An 18475-nucleotide genomic window follows, 5' to 3' on the forward strand; every position below is an offset into this window, starting at 1 on the left:
ATAGAGAGATGTGTTCGCTGACGCTATGATCGCCTTTTGGGGACAGTGCTGGGTCTTGTGTAGACTGGTGAGACGCCCCTGCCATTAATCAGCTGTGATGGCACTGTCAGTCCTCCACTGCGTGCGTGTCTTCATAATCCGAGGTGAGGACCTCATAATCGCAACGTAGCAAAAGAAAGTGTGAATCGCCTTAATATTATTTTTTCCGTGGTGTAGAAAAGGGGTCCCGTGGTTTGCACTTGTCTGGGCTATAGCGCAGGGGAGGATGAAAAAATTAAAAGTGCTCACTTTGACTTAAGGCAGAAGCGCAGTCAGCGCCTCAAAGGCCGGCAGCAGATACAGCAGCGCTGGCTGCTCGACTTTTGCTGGGCAGGAGACCACAGTTTTGCAGACACGCTCATGATATCAAAAGTCTCAGCCTTTGGAGGTCATTCATATTATATATATATAAAAATACCCGCCTCAGAGCGAGAAGTAGTGTGTTAAAGAAGTAATGAAAAGAAAAGGAAACATTTTAATAATAACGAACATGATTGACATTGTCATGAGTGTTGCTGTCATATATATGCCTGCCTAAATAAGTCACCTCGCTTTGCTCTTACTTTATTTACCGCTCATTTAATCATGGCTATTGGCGGAAAAATTATAAAATGGAAGGAGGATGGCTTTACCAAAACAATTATTGATGGCTTAATCGATTATTCATAAAGCTTGAATTGGTGATGTTTTTCTGTGTTAACCTCATATTTTTTCAGACTTCTTCTCAAACTAAGGTGGTGCGAGGGTAAAATGAATCGGGATGCGCTGATCAATGTAATCGTGTACCAGGAAATCATGCATTGACAAAAGCTCCCTTTGCTTGTAATGCAAAGTGTGATTAAATGCATTATTTTTAACGCTGCTATGGAGCACATGCATCGAAGCTTCTCAGCTGTGCTTGTGCTAAGAAAAGGAAAGATTTTAAAAATAACGTAACACGATTGTCAATGTGACCTTTTGTAAGTAGTGCCTGGAGGATTCAGTGTGGAGAAACTCTAGAGATAGCGCGTGTATTAACTTGTGGATTTTTCTGTGAGTATTTGGTGGCAGTCTGACAAGTTGCTTCGAAGACGGCATTAGCGCATGAGCTCAGCTCAGACCGAAATTAGATGAATGGGAGGGAGATGATGACGCGACTCCCCACCCGCCTTTAACTGTCAATCCCCACAAACACAGTCTCGGAATTTGCATAAGCACACCCCTTCACCTACAATTTTAACTTAGTTACAAAGTGATCAAAACTCTCGCTTATATCCCGGCCCTCTCATTAAACTTGTATCCCACATTACCTGTGGGCATGTGAAACGCCAGCGTAGCCTGTCTATGAACTTAATTTAAAGTTTAGGTTTACACCTTGCTTTTTCCGAGGTAGCAGCACACTCATGAATATGGTAGTATATGTCACTCGCCGCTTCTTATTGTTTTTCGCTGCCTTCTCAATTATATAATGCATGTTTTCTTAAGCGCTTTTGGAGGTCTTCCTGGTTTTCTACGCGACGCTGACAATCAGTTCACGTGATTACGGGAGGCGTGATGATGTCACACGAAACTCGCCCCCCACGCCATTCCAGCTCAACTCCATTACAGTTAATGGAGAAAAATACCTTCCAGTTATGACCATTAGGCTAGAATTTCGAAATGAAACCTGCCCAACTTTTGTAAGTAAGCTGTAAGGAATGAGCCTGCCAAATTTCAGCCTTCTACCTACACGGGAAGTTGGAGAATTAGTGAGTGAGTGAGTGAGTGAGTGAGGGCTTTGCCTTTTATTATATAGATATATATATATAATATATAATATATGATATATATATATATATATATATATATATATATATATATATATACATATATATATATATAATATATATATACACATATATATATATATATATACATATATATATATATATATATATATATATATCATATATAATTATATATATATATATATATATGTATATATATATATATATATATAATATATATATATATATATATATATATATATACATACACATCTTTGGGGTGCGAGCAACTGTTGCTGGAGCTGCAGAATCGATGAAGGAAGAAAAATGAAAACATTATTTGTACAAAATCTTAATTTATTTATCCATTCCTAAATAATTAAATGGGCAGGCTATTTGTATCATCAGTGCAATACGCTGTTTGTTAAAACGGATGACTCCCCGCCTTATGTGCAAAGTCTTTGTGGAATATTGTGAACTATCGCTTCTGTTCAAGTTCTATTTAAATTTTAAATAAAAGGAATTTTTATTTAGTCGACAGAATATTATTCCGGAATAAATCAACTTAAACTCTTAAATAACTTATATTTTGCTCTCCATAAAAATATATCCTGTCTAAATTATACAAGTTAGAAATAAAGTAAACGTTAAAGAACAAACATTCAAATTTCTTTACTCTTATGTAATTTTACATAAAAATAAACTTAAATTTGAAATATCCCAAAAGATTTTGCTCCATAAAAATATATCCTGTCAAAATTATACAAATTCAAATATGAACATGCTGCATAACAAACCTGGAAATATAAATAAAATTTGTTCTTTCAGCAATAACAAATCAAATCATTCAGTTGTCTTTGGTCATATGTCATGTTATTAGAGCTGGACGCCTGGTATCTTTTTTTGGCAACAAGTTCGTTTATGTTTGGTGTGAGATTCTGTGTTGTGGAGATTCTCAGGATGGACAGCAGTTGCTCATCAGTGAGGCGACTTCTGTGTGTTGTTTTGTTAGTCTTCATGACTGAGAAGAGCTCTCACACAGATATGTGCTACCAAACATGCATCAAGGTTCGAGCCGCATGTAGACCTAAGCTGAGCATTTTGCAATGCGGAATGGAGTGAATAAACTGTGCTGGCACTGCAGTATCATACTTTGCCTTCAGTGTGCCATTACACTGCAGCTCAATCACCTCCATCTGAATCTGCACAGGTGCAGTTTCCACATCGACGCAAATGGGTTAAGGCAAACAACTCAAAATTTTTTTTTGTTCTTCAAAGTCACCAAAGCCGCGGAGAAATCAGTGCCAGTGCCTCAGTTTATCAGCAAAGCGTGTATTTGAGAACACCGCAGTGCGACCAGGTTCAACAAGGGAAAGTGGGGCAAGTTGCACTGGTGCATTTGTGTCTCCCATAAAAGCAGCTTCACTTGAAATCACGGTGATTTTGCACGGTAAAAAAGATCTGCTGGATTTAGGGTTGCCAATTCGTCCTTTAAAATAGGGAATCGTCCTGTGATTTGAGAATGAAATTGCCGGCCGTCCGCTTTGAATCAATACGGACGGGTTTTGTCTTGTATTTTTTTAAAGCAGCAGCCTCATGCAAATCATCCCACACGCATTTTATGAAGATGCCTCCTTTCCTACTTTTTGATTGTAATACTTGATGTCATCAAGTAGTTTGATTGGTCTGTCAGTGAGGAGGGTGGGTCTTTTAATAGAGTCTGCAAAGTGTAAGGCCCCTTATTTTTTGTATTAAAAGTGGTAAACCCTAGCTGGATTTTTCTTTAACTCTTCTGCTTTCTATATCTTTGTGCATTGCTTGTGGTCTTTCAAGTTATCGGATAGTTTTTGTCCTTATAGTGCCGCTCTTAGATTAACAAATTCTGTAATTACAGCCACATTAGCTCCACAAATGAGACACACGCGGTTTACCGGCAATGTCAGTAAAACATATACTCAGCCTCCCATCGGTTTTAAGGGCCTCTATTTTCAGAATCAACTTTCTTTTCGCATCGCGGTGGGCTAGCTTCAGTAACTTGCAGCATCATAAGTAGACTTGATTAACGCTGGGTTCGCGGTCTCGCAAGGCAGCTGAAGCGCTGCATTACGGGATCTGTAGTTTATTGTGTTACCAGCGCCTATCCCTCGGCCATTAATAACAATAATATACAACTCTCGCTTATATCCTGCATCCTCTCATTAAACTTGTATCCCAGATACCTGTGTATGCACGCCAGCGCAGCCTGTCTATGAACTTAATTTAAATTTTATGTTTACGCCGTGCTTTGTTTCCGAAGTAGCAGCACTCATGAATATGGTTGTATATATGTCATTTGCTCACTTCCTATTGTTTCGCTGCCTTCAATTATATAATGCATGTTTTCTTGTTTTGGAGCTCTTCGGGTTTTCTCGCACTCAGAAAAAGTCAGTTCACGTGATTACGTGGGAGGCGATGATGTGACACAAACTCCGCTCCACGTTGCCAACACCATTACAGTAAATGGAGAAAAATCGCTTCCAGTTATGACCATTACGCGTAGAATTTTGAAATGAAACCTGCCCAACTTTTGTAAGGATGCTGTAAGGAATGAGCCTGCCAAATTTCATCCTTCTACCTACATGGGAAGTTGGAGAATTAGTGATAAGTCAGTGAGTGAGTGAGTCAGTGAGGGCTTTGCCTTTTATTAGTATAGATTTACAGAAGTTAGAAACAATAAAAGTGTACCTCAAACTTTTCGCCAAGCATTAATTGCAGCCTTTTTTAAGCAAAATAAGGACTTAGTACAATGTGCATCATACAGACCAATCTCACTTCTGAATTAAGTTAAGATACTCTTAAGTCCAAGCTAGAAGGATTGCGAAAGTGCTTCCTTTGGTAATCTCACAAGACCAAACTGGATTTATTAAATGCAGATACTTAGCTTCCAATTTTTGATACCTGTTTAATGTAATATATTCACCCACAAAGTAACACCCTGCAGATGATATTATCATTAGATACAGAAAAAGCATTTGATATGTTTGAATTGAACTACCTTTTCACTACTTTTGGGTTTGGCCCGAACATTTGTGCAAGGATCATACTACCGTATACCAGTCTAGAAGCTTCAGTTTGTATTAGCAACATTATTTCAGACTACTTCAAACTAGAACACGTTACTAGACAAGGATGCCTCCTTGGCACCACTGCTCTTTGCAATCGCTATTGAGCCAAGGGGATTTTCAGAGAAGGACTTGAACAGAAAATGTCACAATATGTAGATGATTTGGTATTATATATATAAGACCCACAAAATACTGTGCCTGCAGACCTAGCAGAATTAACAGAATTTCAAAACATTTCAGGTCCAAGAATTAATTTGAATAAAAGTGTGTTCTTTCCAGTGAACTCTCAAGCACACAATATTTAATTGGACACCTTTCCTTTTATCATCGCAGTTCAGTTAAATACCTAGGGATAAATGTCACAAGTAAGCATAAAGCTCTTCATCAACGACATTTTGCTGTCTGCATGAAAAAACTTAAACAAGATGTACATAGATGGTCTACCCTCGATCTTAGGCCAGAGTTATACTTAACGTGACGTTGACGCATGCTGCAGCGGATGCTCCTGTTTCCTGAAGAGGTATTAGCTCTCTTGGAAATGTGTTCTTTTGAAATTGTGGCATATTAAATAACTAAACAATATCATAATATACCAGAAAAGGCGATATCCCTCCCATTGTGATTACGGCAGTACAAGAATCACATGAGAAAAAATATCTTTTAGCTTACATTTACTGACGGTTAACGCGGTTACAGACGAGGAGGCATATGGACAGACTTTATCCAGGTGGGAAATCTGGATCAACACAGTCAGCCACACACACTGGGAGGTTTTTCGAACTTTGTCGACACCGCCTCCAAGGGTCTGGCTGTTGTCCAAGCATTTATAATGTCTTGCTTCACTTGCTGGTCTTCTCTGTCTCCAAACAAGGGCTGAATTCCTCCTCCACAAAATACAGAAATATCATAGTGCTTACATGCTGGTTCTCATTCTCCCAATAAGGAAAGAAGATTTTGTGCTGACAGAGGACAGAAATACCCTATTCTGTGTTTTAGCTGACTATACAAGCCACCAGTTGTCTTTGGCTATCTAATCCAATGCTTGGCAAGCAATTCTAACTGCTGCGTCCCGTGTGCCAAATTTAACATGCACATGTGAATAAAACTCATAACAGTATTGTCCAGATATAGTGACATAAAGAAAAATGTAATATAACAGCTCCTGCTACACAAGCGTGGAAGTGTTTATACTTGCACGCGTACTTTACGTAAATCTGGAGGACTCCACCAGGTGGCAGTGCGAGATATTATCACGGTGAGAACATGTTTGGCTTCGCTGTATTGTGAATTGCCTAGAACACCTATTAAATTCCGATGACACCTTACCACAATATCTCTGAAAAGGATGTTTATTGATTAAATCTATCAATCCAAGGATGTGTTCATTCCAGCAAGCATTGGGCACGAGTGAGAAAGAATCCCTGGATGAGGCCTCAGCTCATTGCAAGGTGAATACAAGCACACACATACACTAGTGTAATTTTAGCGGCACCAAATCCCCAAATCTGCATATCTTTGGAAGGAAACCGGAGCACAGTGTGGAATACAAGCAGGAAATACCAGCAAAATAACTCCCTGCGAGACAGGAGTGCTACCGCTCTGCCACCATGTCACCCCATGTGTGTAATTATTCCCCCTATGTGAGCAATTATTAACAGTATTCATTATTTAAACGAAATTATATGTAAAATGTAACATACACACTTTAATGCATTTCATCATGAAGGTGATATCAAGTATAAATCTAAAGATTCTAAATGTGCAGAGAGTTGGAATATCATACATTTGATTAGTTCTATGTAGTGATCTATTGCTGCTTGCTGCTGCTGTCAGGTCCTTGTAGCTTGAAGCGATTAAAAACTGGATGACGTTTATGATAGTCTACTTTAATAATAAAGTAAACTACGAGGTTAAAGTGGACATTTCGAGATTAAAGCCGAAATTTCCACTTTAATCACAAAATACACGTTTTCACTGTGTCCTTTATTTTTTCTCACTGGATCAAATACAGCGCTATACATTATGTTGCCGATGTGAAGTTGCAAAAAAAAAAGACAGCACAAAAGATAGTATGTGAGACTTTTAAAATGTATCATGTCATTACGATCGGGAATATGCGATGCTTGAATATAAAAGCACCATGAATGCATCTGTATGTCGTCATTTTGCTTCACCACGTAGGATCTGCATAGAGCCTTTCTGTCACATGTAAATAGTAAACAGAGACTGTGACGTCACGTCCCAACTTTTAGCACACTGTGCCCCCCAAGTTTTGGCTGGTACTGCAACTCGCGCACACGTCGCATTAATTTCTGAGGACCTGCTCAGAGGACGCGTGAAATGAACACTGGGAACGCGTGGCAGCCACGATGCGTACGCGTTCTGAGCGTGAAGTATAAACGAGCCCTTACTTTAGCTGGAAGAATTAACACTGTCAAGATTAACATTATTCCTAAGCTTTTTCTATTTCAAAGCATTCCAATATACATCAATAAATAATTTTTTAAGATGTCAGATTCAATCATAGCCTCGTTTATTTGGAATTCGAAGCTTCCACAAATCTGCAGGGCAATCCTACAAAGACCTAAGGCAGAAGGTGGCATGGCTCTGCCTTTCAGTTTTATTACTGGGAAGCAAATATACAAGTTATAAAAACCTGGACATTAACACAAATAGATGAACATACACAGGCTTGGTCCATAATAGAAATAAAATCCTGCAGTACTTCTTTATATTCCTTGCTTTGTACCCCAGTAAATACAAGTTATCACCAATTTACTAAAATCTCAATTGTGTTTTATGGAATGTTATTTGATTTTAATAAATTCAATAACATTTTTAAAAGAATAAAATGCACATATGCACACTCATGCACTCCAGTGAACTTTATAAATTAAGATATCTGATGGCTTGTTTACTTGCCAAACTATATGTATGATAATTAGGGCCCACGATTTACCGCGGCCCATGGAATTTAATGCCACTCCACGGAATTTAGGGTTTTGCAGCGGTAAAACGCCACGCTGCGGAATCAAACTAACTGCTGCGGAAAATACCAAGTCTGAATGAAATCTTACCATTTGAGACATATTGATATTAGTATGATTAGTTTTGATTACTTCTTTAAGTTCTTTAGCCTATTGCATCATCTCATTAATATCTCGTTCGTTGCTACTGAAATCGAACACAGTGGAGCTACAGTCCAGTTAAAGAAGCTGTCGGCGTTGCTGCAAAGTACTGATAAACTTAACGAGCTGAGAGCTGAACTTGAATTGGTATCTGTTCACTGCCAGCCAGTTATGAACACTCTGACTTCTTTTGAGGCACAGTCATTCATGGCTGTCAATGTCTACAACAAAGTGTCTGACTTACTGTCTTGCCTGAAATCGTCTGGATTTCCAATTGCAACCAGCAGCTGTGAAGATGCAAAGCACAATGCTGCTGCTAAACTTGAAGAATATTTTGTGGGAGCCAAACAGCCGGCAATAGACCTATTCAGATCTGTGAGAATATTTGATCCACGACAGCTACCACTCTTATTGAATAATTTTGCTGCAGCAGATGAATGGCATGCTTATCTGGACATAGCATCTTGTGAAGCAATTCCAGCTGATATCACTGCTTTTTGGCGCGTTAGAGGACAGATCGCCTTAGCCATCTTTAAGCAAGTTTATTTTTGCCGATCTGTTCTGTTGATGTGGAATGTTGCTCTCAAAATATGGATTGGTGTTGTCACCACTGCGATATTCTCTGTCACAAGAAAACCTACGAGCTTACAGTGACGTTTTCTTCAACAATAAATAAACAATAACTTTAGAAACATTATTTGATATTTTGTTGAGAATAATATTATGCCTACATATGTTTCAGCATCGTTTTTCCTACAACAATTTATATTAGGATTAAAATGTGCGGATGTGAACGCTTCAATATACCTATTTGATTAGTATTATAAATTATGATTGATTATTATTAAGGATTAAGAATAAGAAAAATTGCATTTATTTTGCTTGGGTTATGAATTAGTCTTATGGAGTTCTGGTACTGCATTTACCACGCCGCGGAATTTAAAAAAACATGCAGCAGAATTTACCATTTCTTGCCACGGTAAATCGTGGGCCCTAATGATAATGAAGAGAAAGAAATGAACACACACACACACACACATTGGCTCCAGCTCCATGGGTGCCCTGGAGCTTGAGCTCCCCCACAAATTAAAAATATAAAAATATCACAAATGCTGCAAATATTCATCATGATCTGTTTTTACATCATGTTTAAAAATTCTTTATTACTTTCTAGTTGAAACAGTCTTCTAATTCAGCTCATGGGAAGGACAACATTGATCTAAAAAACCAGCTGTTTAGTCTTCTGTACTTGTTTTGGGAAAATCTATCCTCGGATGCATCACACTTTCCTTTCTTGAGCGATTCTGCTATAATGCACAAAACTCCACTATCAAACTTTTATATAGGCTCATAAATGAATTGAAAAATATCAACAGTATAGAACATTACAGATAAAATGATGGCACACTGGGGGCAAAATGATAAATTAAATAATACAATGCATTATTCAGACTTCAGGAATAGTAGACAAAAATTAAATAGATTATTTTTGGGGAAAAAAATGTGAATATTTTAATTTAACAAAACACTCAAAGTAGACATTTCCGGAATAAAATGTCAAAGTAAATCCACATTTACACACATGTAACCCATTTCGTATAACATAGCTCACATCAGTCCAGGTGAGTCGGGTAAGTCAGCTCAAGCCTAATCTGTTACTCAAGCTCAGAGGTGCTTTATCTTATTGCGATGATTGAATATACTGTACTGCATTAAAAAAAAATTTGGACATAAGCGTCTGTAGGCTTTGCATCCTAGGAACCAAGTTACCCAAACTATTCTGTAACATTTGACTAATTATTTACCGCTCTGATGCTGATCTTTCTGATTATAAAATAGATCATTACGATAGCAATTAACAAGAAGAATTCATAATTAATTGCAGAATTATGGTATTTGATGGTTCCGCACGACTTGACTTAGAAATTAATCAACACATCATCATCAGGTAACAGGCTTCAGTTTTGAATTTGGTATTTTTCTGTACAGCCATTTTAGCTGTAGAACGCCCTCAAGGAACTGTGACACATAGACAGACACACACTCACCATCAAGGTATCTGTTTTTGGTATCCGTGAACCCTAAATTGTTGAGATCCGTTGAAAACCGGAGATCTAAATTTTTGAAGAATCTAAAGCTTTCGCTCCTTCCCTATAGACAATAGGTTATGGTGGGGTAGGGCGCAAAGCAAAAAAATGGGGTTTAAATTCACTTGTGATCAGGTTGATTAAATCGCATAGCAAGATATTGAGAAACTAATAGCAGCACTCTTTACTGAGCTGATCAAAACCCCTCATCTTAGAGCATTTAGGTCAGGCCATCAATAAGAGCTCAATGCAGTCACACTATAGTTAACCTGGAAGTACATTTGAATGTGTAGATGCAATTATTCTGACTAAATTATACCCAGATACAATGTAAATAAAAAACATATGATAGTGACAGATGTAGAGATGGTGTAGAAGTTTACAAAGTAGGCTCTTTCTTATTCATACCTATTTTATGTCATACTTTTTTTTTTATTTTGGGTTAGCCATGTCTGCTGAAATGCTCAACATTTGTGAGAATTTGCAGTAAAATGCTTGAGTGACAAGGGTGACTGTACTTTGTGCTAAGTAATTGAAGAATTAAATTCAATAAGATGAATTATTTTATAGGGCAGCATGGTAGCGCAGTGTTAGCGCTGCTGCCTCATAGTAAGGAGACCTAGGATCGCTTCCCGGGTCCTCCATGTGTGGAGTTTGCATGTTCTCCCCATGTCTGCGTGGGTTTCCTCCCACAGTCCAAAGACATGCAGGTTAGGTGCATTGGCGATTCTAAATTGTCCCTAGTGTGTGCCTGGTGTGTGTGTGTGCCCTGTGGTGGGCTGGCACCCTGCCCGGGGTTTGTTTCCTGCCTTGCGCCCTGTGTTGGCAGAGATTGGCTCCAGCAGACCCCCATGACCCTGTAGTTAGGATATAGTGAATTGGATAATGGATGGATGGAAAAATCATTTGTTAGTCATAAATCGAGATACATCAAGATACATTTAGAATCAGTTTGTAATTGCATTGATTTGTGCAGTATCTCATGAAGCATCGAAGCAATCCACATACAGTAATTCCTAATAATGAATCGCAGATCACCGATGATATCCATAATTTAATGAATGCTCACACTAACACATTTTAGATTGGCAATGTGGAAACATAAAGGAAATGTAGGCGCGATGTCCCTTTAAATTTTAGGGTGTGTTACTTAATGTTCAATGTTATTCGTCTGTAGGAGCCTTTAAGAGAGAGAGATATATATGTGTGTGTATGTGTGTGTGTATGTATGTGTATATATATATATATGTGTGTATATATATATATATATATATATATATATATATATATATATATATATAAAATCTCCTTCTATATAAATGCGTCGGGATTGTCCTTCCGTCCGTGAGTGCTACAGGCGCGGAGTTTCACACACGCCTCGTCCATTTTGCAATGCACTATAGGATTTGTAGTTTCTTTTTTCCAGGTAAAAGATGATTTTCTACTCGATATCGCGATATCTTCTTCTTCTTTCTTACTATATAAAAGCGGTCGGGATTCTCCTTCTGTCCCGTGAGTGGAAAGCATAGCGGTATTCCACTTATCACAGACTTACTACTTGCAGCTTGCGGATGGGCGACATGATGTGAGCAGAGTTCTGGTGCTCCCATCGTTCCTTTGCTTTTTGTGCGATGCGCTGTAAAATAGACAAAATTATATCTCTGGAAATAATTAATGTTGATGGAGTACAAATGCCTCACCGTGTAGTAAATATCAGGGGGGTTCAAAAGGCGACCTCAATATAGAAAAAAGTTTAAATTTCAGCACAAAAATAACAAAAACTACGAGTATTAAAGTAATACCGCTCAAATGCAATATAACCAAATTAATGAGTTTGTTTAAAATATCAAATTGATCTACATATTGAATTGCCTTAAGAAGTGGTCAACTTAAAAGTTGGTCGCCTTAAAAGGCGGGTGAGCCTAGTTTATATATATCTCTATCTCAAGCACCTGGAGCACTTCCGGGTGGGTTATAAAAGGGGCCAGAGTTGGGAGGAGAGGACTAAGCTTCAAGGGAGGAGTGGTGTTGTCAGAAGTGCGTGTTTGTGACGTTTGTGCTTTATTTGGGACTGTGTTGTGCCTGTGGGGTTTACAGGGAAGATGTGCCCCACAGGTGAAGAATAATGGGTGAGTCTGTGTCAGGTTGGGCGCAAAAAGGCGCATATATATATATATATATATATATATATATATATATATATATATATATATATATATATATATAAAATATTAAAGGAACACTTTTTAATCAGAGTATAGCATCAAGTCAATGAAACTTCTGGGATATTGATTTGGTCAGTTAAGTAGCACAGGGGTTGTTAATCAGTTTCAGCTGCTTTGCTGTTAATGAAATTAACAACAGGTGCACTAGAGGGCAACAATGAGATGACCCCAAAACAGGAATGGTTTAACAGGTGGAAGCCACTGACATTTTCCCTCCTCATCTTTTCTGACTGTTTTTCACTAGTTTTGCATTTCGCTATGGTCAGTGTAACTTCTGGTAGCATGAGGCTAAACCTGGACCCTACAGAGGTTGCACAGGAAATCCAACTTCTCCAGGATGGCACATCAATGTGTGTCATTGCCAGAAGGTTTGCAGTGTCTCCCAGCACTGTCTCAAGGGCATGGAGGAGATTCCAGGAGACAGGCAGTTAGTCTAGGAGAGCTGGACAGGACCATAGAAGGTCCTTAACCCATCAGCAGGACTGGTATCTGCTCCTTTGGACAAGGACAAACAGGATGAGCATTTCCAGAGCTCTACAAAATGACCTCCAGCAGGCCACTGGTGTGAATGTCTCTGACCAAACAATCAGAAACAGACTTCTTGAGGGTGGTCTGAGGGCCCAATGTCCTCTAGTGGGCCCTGTGCTCACAACCCAGCGCAGTGGAGCTCGATCGGCATTTACCATAGAATACCAGAATTGTCAGGTCCACCAATGGCACCCTGTGTTTTCACAGATGAGAGCAGGTTCACCCTGAGCACATGTGACAGACGTTGAAGGGTCTGCAGAAGCCATGGAGAATGTTATGCTGTCTGTAACATCATTCGGCATGACCAGTTTGGTGGTGGGTCAGTGATGGTCTGGGGAGGCATATCCATGGAGGGACGCACAGACTTCTACAAGCTAGACAAAGACACCTTGACTGCCATTAGGTATCAGGATGAAATCCTTGGACCCATTGTCAGACCCTACGCTGGTGCAGTAGGTCCTGGTTTCCTCCTAATGCACGACAATGCCCGGCCTCATGTGGCAAGAGTATGCAGGCAGTACCTGGAGGATGAAGGAATTGAAACAATTGAATGGCCTTCACGATCCCCTGACTTAAACCCAATAGAACATCTGTGGGACATTATGTTTCGTCCATTAGGCGCCAGGTTGCTCCTCAGACTGTACAACAGCTCAGGGATGCCCTCATACAGATCTGGGAGGAAATGCCACAAGACACCATCCATCATCTCATTAGGAGCAAGCTCGTGGGGGGCCACACAAGATACTGAAAAGCATTTTGAGTAGCAGAAATTAAGTTTTTGAAAAAATGGACTAGCCTGCCACATCTTCATTTCACTCTGATTTTAGGGTGTCTACACAATTGAGCCCTCTGTAGGCAGAAAACTTTTATTTCCATTAAAAGACTTGGCATCCTTTAGACATTGCCCTGTCGTTATTTGTATAGATATCCAACTTCATATTGAGATCTGATGTGTCTAATGTGTTTCTTTAAAGTGTTCTTTAATTTTTGTGAGTAGTGTGTGTGTGTGTATATATATATATATATATATATATATATATATATATATATATATATATATATATATATATATATATATATATATATATATATATATATATATATATATATGTATATATATGTATATATATATATATATATATATATATATATATATATGTATATATATATATATATATATATATATATATATATATATATATATATATATATGTATATATATATATATATATATATATATATATATATATATATATATATATATATATATATATATATATATATATATATATATATATATGTGTATATATATATATGTATATATATATATATATGTATATATATATATATGTATATATATATATATGTGTATATATATATATATATATATATATGTGTATATATATATATATGTGTATATATATATATATGTGTATATGTGTATATATATGTATGTATGTGTATGTATGTAGTATATATGTATATATATTTGTGTGTGTGTGTGTATATAAATGAATTTGCCACTATTTTTCCATATAACATGCCCAAAATATCTAATCAGACCCCTTTTTTTTTCTTTCCCTCTTGACTTATGTTAAAGGTTTCTTTCTCTCTTTACCTAGGCCTTTGTTGATAACTATCCCCAGTTCAAGAAAATGTCTGGAACAGTGTCGAAGCATGTGACAGTTGTGGGGGAGTTGTCGCGCCTGGTCAGTGAACGAAACCTAATGGAAGTATCAGAGGTAGAACAAGAATTAGCCTGTCAGAATGACCATTCCAGTGCTCACCAGGTATGTTGACGTAGACTCTAATGCAACAGAACATTTTTATCCATCAGTCTAAACAAAACAACATTCCTTGACATAGGATTAATAAAATTAATCAATTTAAAAATATATAAACACCATAGCATTACTCTTACTCTGAACTTAATCATTGAGCTTTAAATAAAACAAAAATAAACATTTTAATTCCTTTTAGAAAGACTTTTGATGTTATTTCTTTTTGTATTTTTCTTCAATTTAGAACTTAGGAAACAAATGTTAAAATTAGGCAGGTGACATGCTGTGTGTTGCCACTTGTAACATTATGAGAGAGTAGCTATTCTACATTATACTTGATATTTTTAACAAAAAAATATTTCAGACTTTCTTTTAAAATAGAACAAGACATTCCGCTTGTTTGTAAATTTAAATAAAGTACATTCTACACTTTGTTTAAACATTAATAAAACTGAATTTTCTGTATTGATCTAGTGTGTTTGTAATGATATGGCATAAGTTACATAATAATCATTTTTGATGTTTTGTTTAGTTTCATTACATTAATTACATTTTTTGTCAGTCTGTACTATATTACAATATAAGAGTGATACTTATGTTGAGTGTGTTTTAAAATCAAACTTCTAGTGCCTTAGCCTTTCTACCAGGTGGAGATGTACGGAAAGTGGGTACGGAAAGTATTCAGACCCCCTTCAATTTTTCACTCTTTGTTATATTGCAGCCATTTGCTAAAATCATTTACATTAATTTTTTCCCTCATTAATGTACACACAGTAACCCATATTGACAGGCAAAAAAAAGAATTTTTGAAATTGTTGCAGATTTATTAAGAAAGAAAAACTGAAATATCACATGGTCCTAAGTATTCAGACCCTTTGCTCAGTATTTAGTAGAAGCACCCTTTTGAGCTAATACAGCCATGAGCCTTCTTGGGAAAGATGCAACAAGTTTTTCACACCTGGATTTGGGGATCCTCTGCCATTCCTCCTTGCTGATCCTCTCCAGTTCTGTCAGGTTGGACGGTAAACGTTGGTGGACAGCCATTTTTAGGTCTCTCCAGAGATGCTCAATTGGGTTTAAGTCAGGGCTCTGGCTGGGCCATTCAAGAACAGTCACCGAGTTGTTGTGAAGCCACCTTCAGTTATTTTAGCTGTGTGCTTAGGGTCATTGTCTTGTTGGAAGGTAAACCTTCGGCCCAGTCTGAGGTCCTTGGCACTCTGGAGAAGGTTTTTGTCCAGGATATCCCTGTACTTGGCCGCATTCATCTTTCCCTCGATTGCAATCAATCGTCCTGTCCCTGCAGCTGAAAAACACCCCCACAGCATGATGCTGCCACCGCCATGCTTCACTGTGGGGACTGTATTGAACAAGTGATGAGCAGTGCCTGGTTGTCTCCACACATACCGCTTAGAATTAAGGCCAAAAAGTTCTATTTTCGAGTTTGCTAAAAGACACCTGAAGGACTTTGAGATGGTGAGAAATAAGATTCTCTGGTCTGATGAGACCAAGATAGAAGTTTTTGGCCTTAATTCTAAGCGGTATGTGTGGAGATCAGTATGTGTGTGTGTGTGTATATACATATATATATATATATACATATATATATATATATATATATATATATATATATATATATATATATATATATATATATATATATATATATATATATATATATATATATATATATATATATACATATATATATGTGTTAGCAGTTGGAGATCCACAAAGGGAGAAAATGAATCACGTATCATAAAGTGATTTTTATTCCTGAGCTTTCAACCCCTACCAGGGGTCTTCATCAGAGGATAATGCTTAGACATACAAGAATCAAAGGCAATATATAGCAATACCTTACAGCGGGGGTGGCTAGGTCTTTTGGTGGTGGGGGGGTGAGATTGTTGGGAGTAAAGTCTTGTTTATTAAGAATAAGTTCTTCTTAAGTTTGTATATGCTGGATTTATGTCCAAGTGTCTGTTGATGGCGTTCTCATTTGATAACCAGGATTCAGCCAGCTCTCTAGCACTTTTATTATTGGCTTTAAATTTTACTTGTACGTCGTCCCAATTAAACGTATGTCCTGTTGATTTAGTATGCTTATAGATCAATGACAGTGCGTCCTTTCTTCTGACGGCGTTGCAGTGTTCCTGTATACGTGTTGCGGTTTCTTGTTTTTGCCATTAAAGAGGACCGTGCACAGATTGTTCATGGGTTTGTGTGCTATTCTGACACCTGACTTGGCCAGGATGCGTGCAGCACCTTCAGACACATTGTGGTGATAAGGGAGTGAGTGCCAGGTTAGGTGGGGGTTATGATTCGAGTCAATTGTTTGTTGAAAGGGGTTGAAAGCTCAGGAATAAAAACCACTTTATGATACGTATTTCATTTTCTCTGTGGTGGGTTGGCACCCTGCCCAGGATTGGTTCCTGCCTTGTGCCCTGTGTTGGCTGGGATTGGCTCCAGCAGACCCCCGTGACCCTGTATTCGGATTCAGCGGGTTAGAAAATGGATGGATGGATGGATTCATTTTCTCCCTTTGTGGATCTCCAACTGCTAATATGCAAACCGTATCACAGACCTTCTCTTCCATATATATGTGTATATATGTATATGTATATATGTATATATATGTATATGTATATATATGTATATGTATGTATATATATATATATGTATATGTATATGTGTGTGTGTGTATGTGTATATATATAAACTGCTCAAAAAAATTAAAGGAACACTTTGAAAACACATCAGATCTCATCTCAATGGGAAAAAGAAATCCTCCTGGATATCTATACTGATATAGACTGGGTAATGTGTTAGGAACGAAAGGATGCCACATCGTTTGATGGAAATGAAAATGATCAACCCACAGAGCTCTGAATTCAAAGACGCCCCAAAAATCAGAGTGAAAAAATTATGTGGCAGGCTAGTCCATTTTGCCAAAATTTAATTGCAGCAACTCAAAATTGTACGCAGCACTTTGTATGGCCCCTGTGTTCTTGTATACATGCCTGACAACATCGGTGCATGCTTCTAATGAGATGACAGATGGTGTTGTGGGGGATCTCCTCCCAGATCTGGACCAGGGCATCACTGAGCTCCTGGACAGTCTGAGGTGCAACCTGGTGGCATTGGATGGACCAAAACATAATGTCCCAGAGGTGTTCCATTGGATTTAGGTCAGGAAAGTGTGGTGGTCAGTCAATGGTATCAATTCCTTCATCCTCCAGGAACTGCCTGCATACTCTCACCACATGAGGCCAGGAATTGTCGTGCACCAGGGACCACTGTACCAGCATAGGGTCTGACAATGGGTCCAAGGATTTAATCCTGATACCTAATGGCAGCCAAGGTGCCTTTGTCAAGCCTGTAGCGGTCTGTGTGACCCTCCATGGATGTGCAACTTTCTGAACTTGAACTTTAGAGTTTTTCCACCATGCTTTTGTTTCTTATTTCACTGTGTAAACCAACAAATATTAAATTTTTCCTTGCCTTCACTTTGCATTCGCTGAAATTATTCTTTTTTTTTCATGTGCCTATTCTATTGTATTGAACACTGAACAGAAGGTGATATTTATATTGTTTTTCATAATAAATTTGCCAAATTGTGGGAGACATCGGGTTGGGGCTGTAGGCATGTGCACGTTCATTAAATTTCACGTTTGTTGGGTTTTATAAAGGAGCTTGGCGTACACACAGATTTATGGATCTGGATTTTTTTATGTGCACGCACATTTCCACTTTTGTCTGTACGCCATATTTCATTGTGAATTCTACGTACGCCGCTATACATGAGGCCCCAGGTGCATATGTTTGCGATTAAATGACGAAA

General features: G+C 37.9%; 1 protein-coding gene across 1 annotated transcript in view; it reads left to right on the forward strand.

Moving 5' to 3' along the window:
* Positions 1-18475, forward strand: part of vps45 (vacuolar protein sorting 45 homolog) — a 264689-nt gene that overhangs the window by 89024 nt on the left and 157190 nt on the right. The window contains exon 10 of the mRNA XM_039763131.1: positions 14479-14646. Coding sequence (XP_039619065.1) covers positions 14479-14646 — 168 coding nt within the window. The remainder of the gene's footprint in view (positions 1-14478; positions 14647-18475) is intronic.

This window comes from Polypterus senegalus, chromosome 1 (assembly GCF_016835505.1).
Source record: "Polypterus senegalus isolate Bchr_013 chromosome 1, ASM1683550v1, whole genome shotgun sequence".
Lineage (NCBI taxonomy): Eukaryota > Metazoa > Chordata > Cladistia > Polypteriformes > Polypteridae > Polypterus > Polypterus senegalus.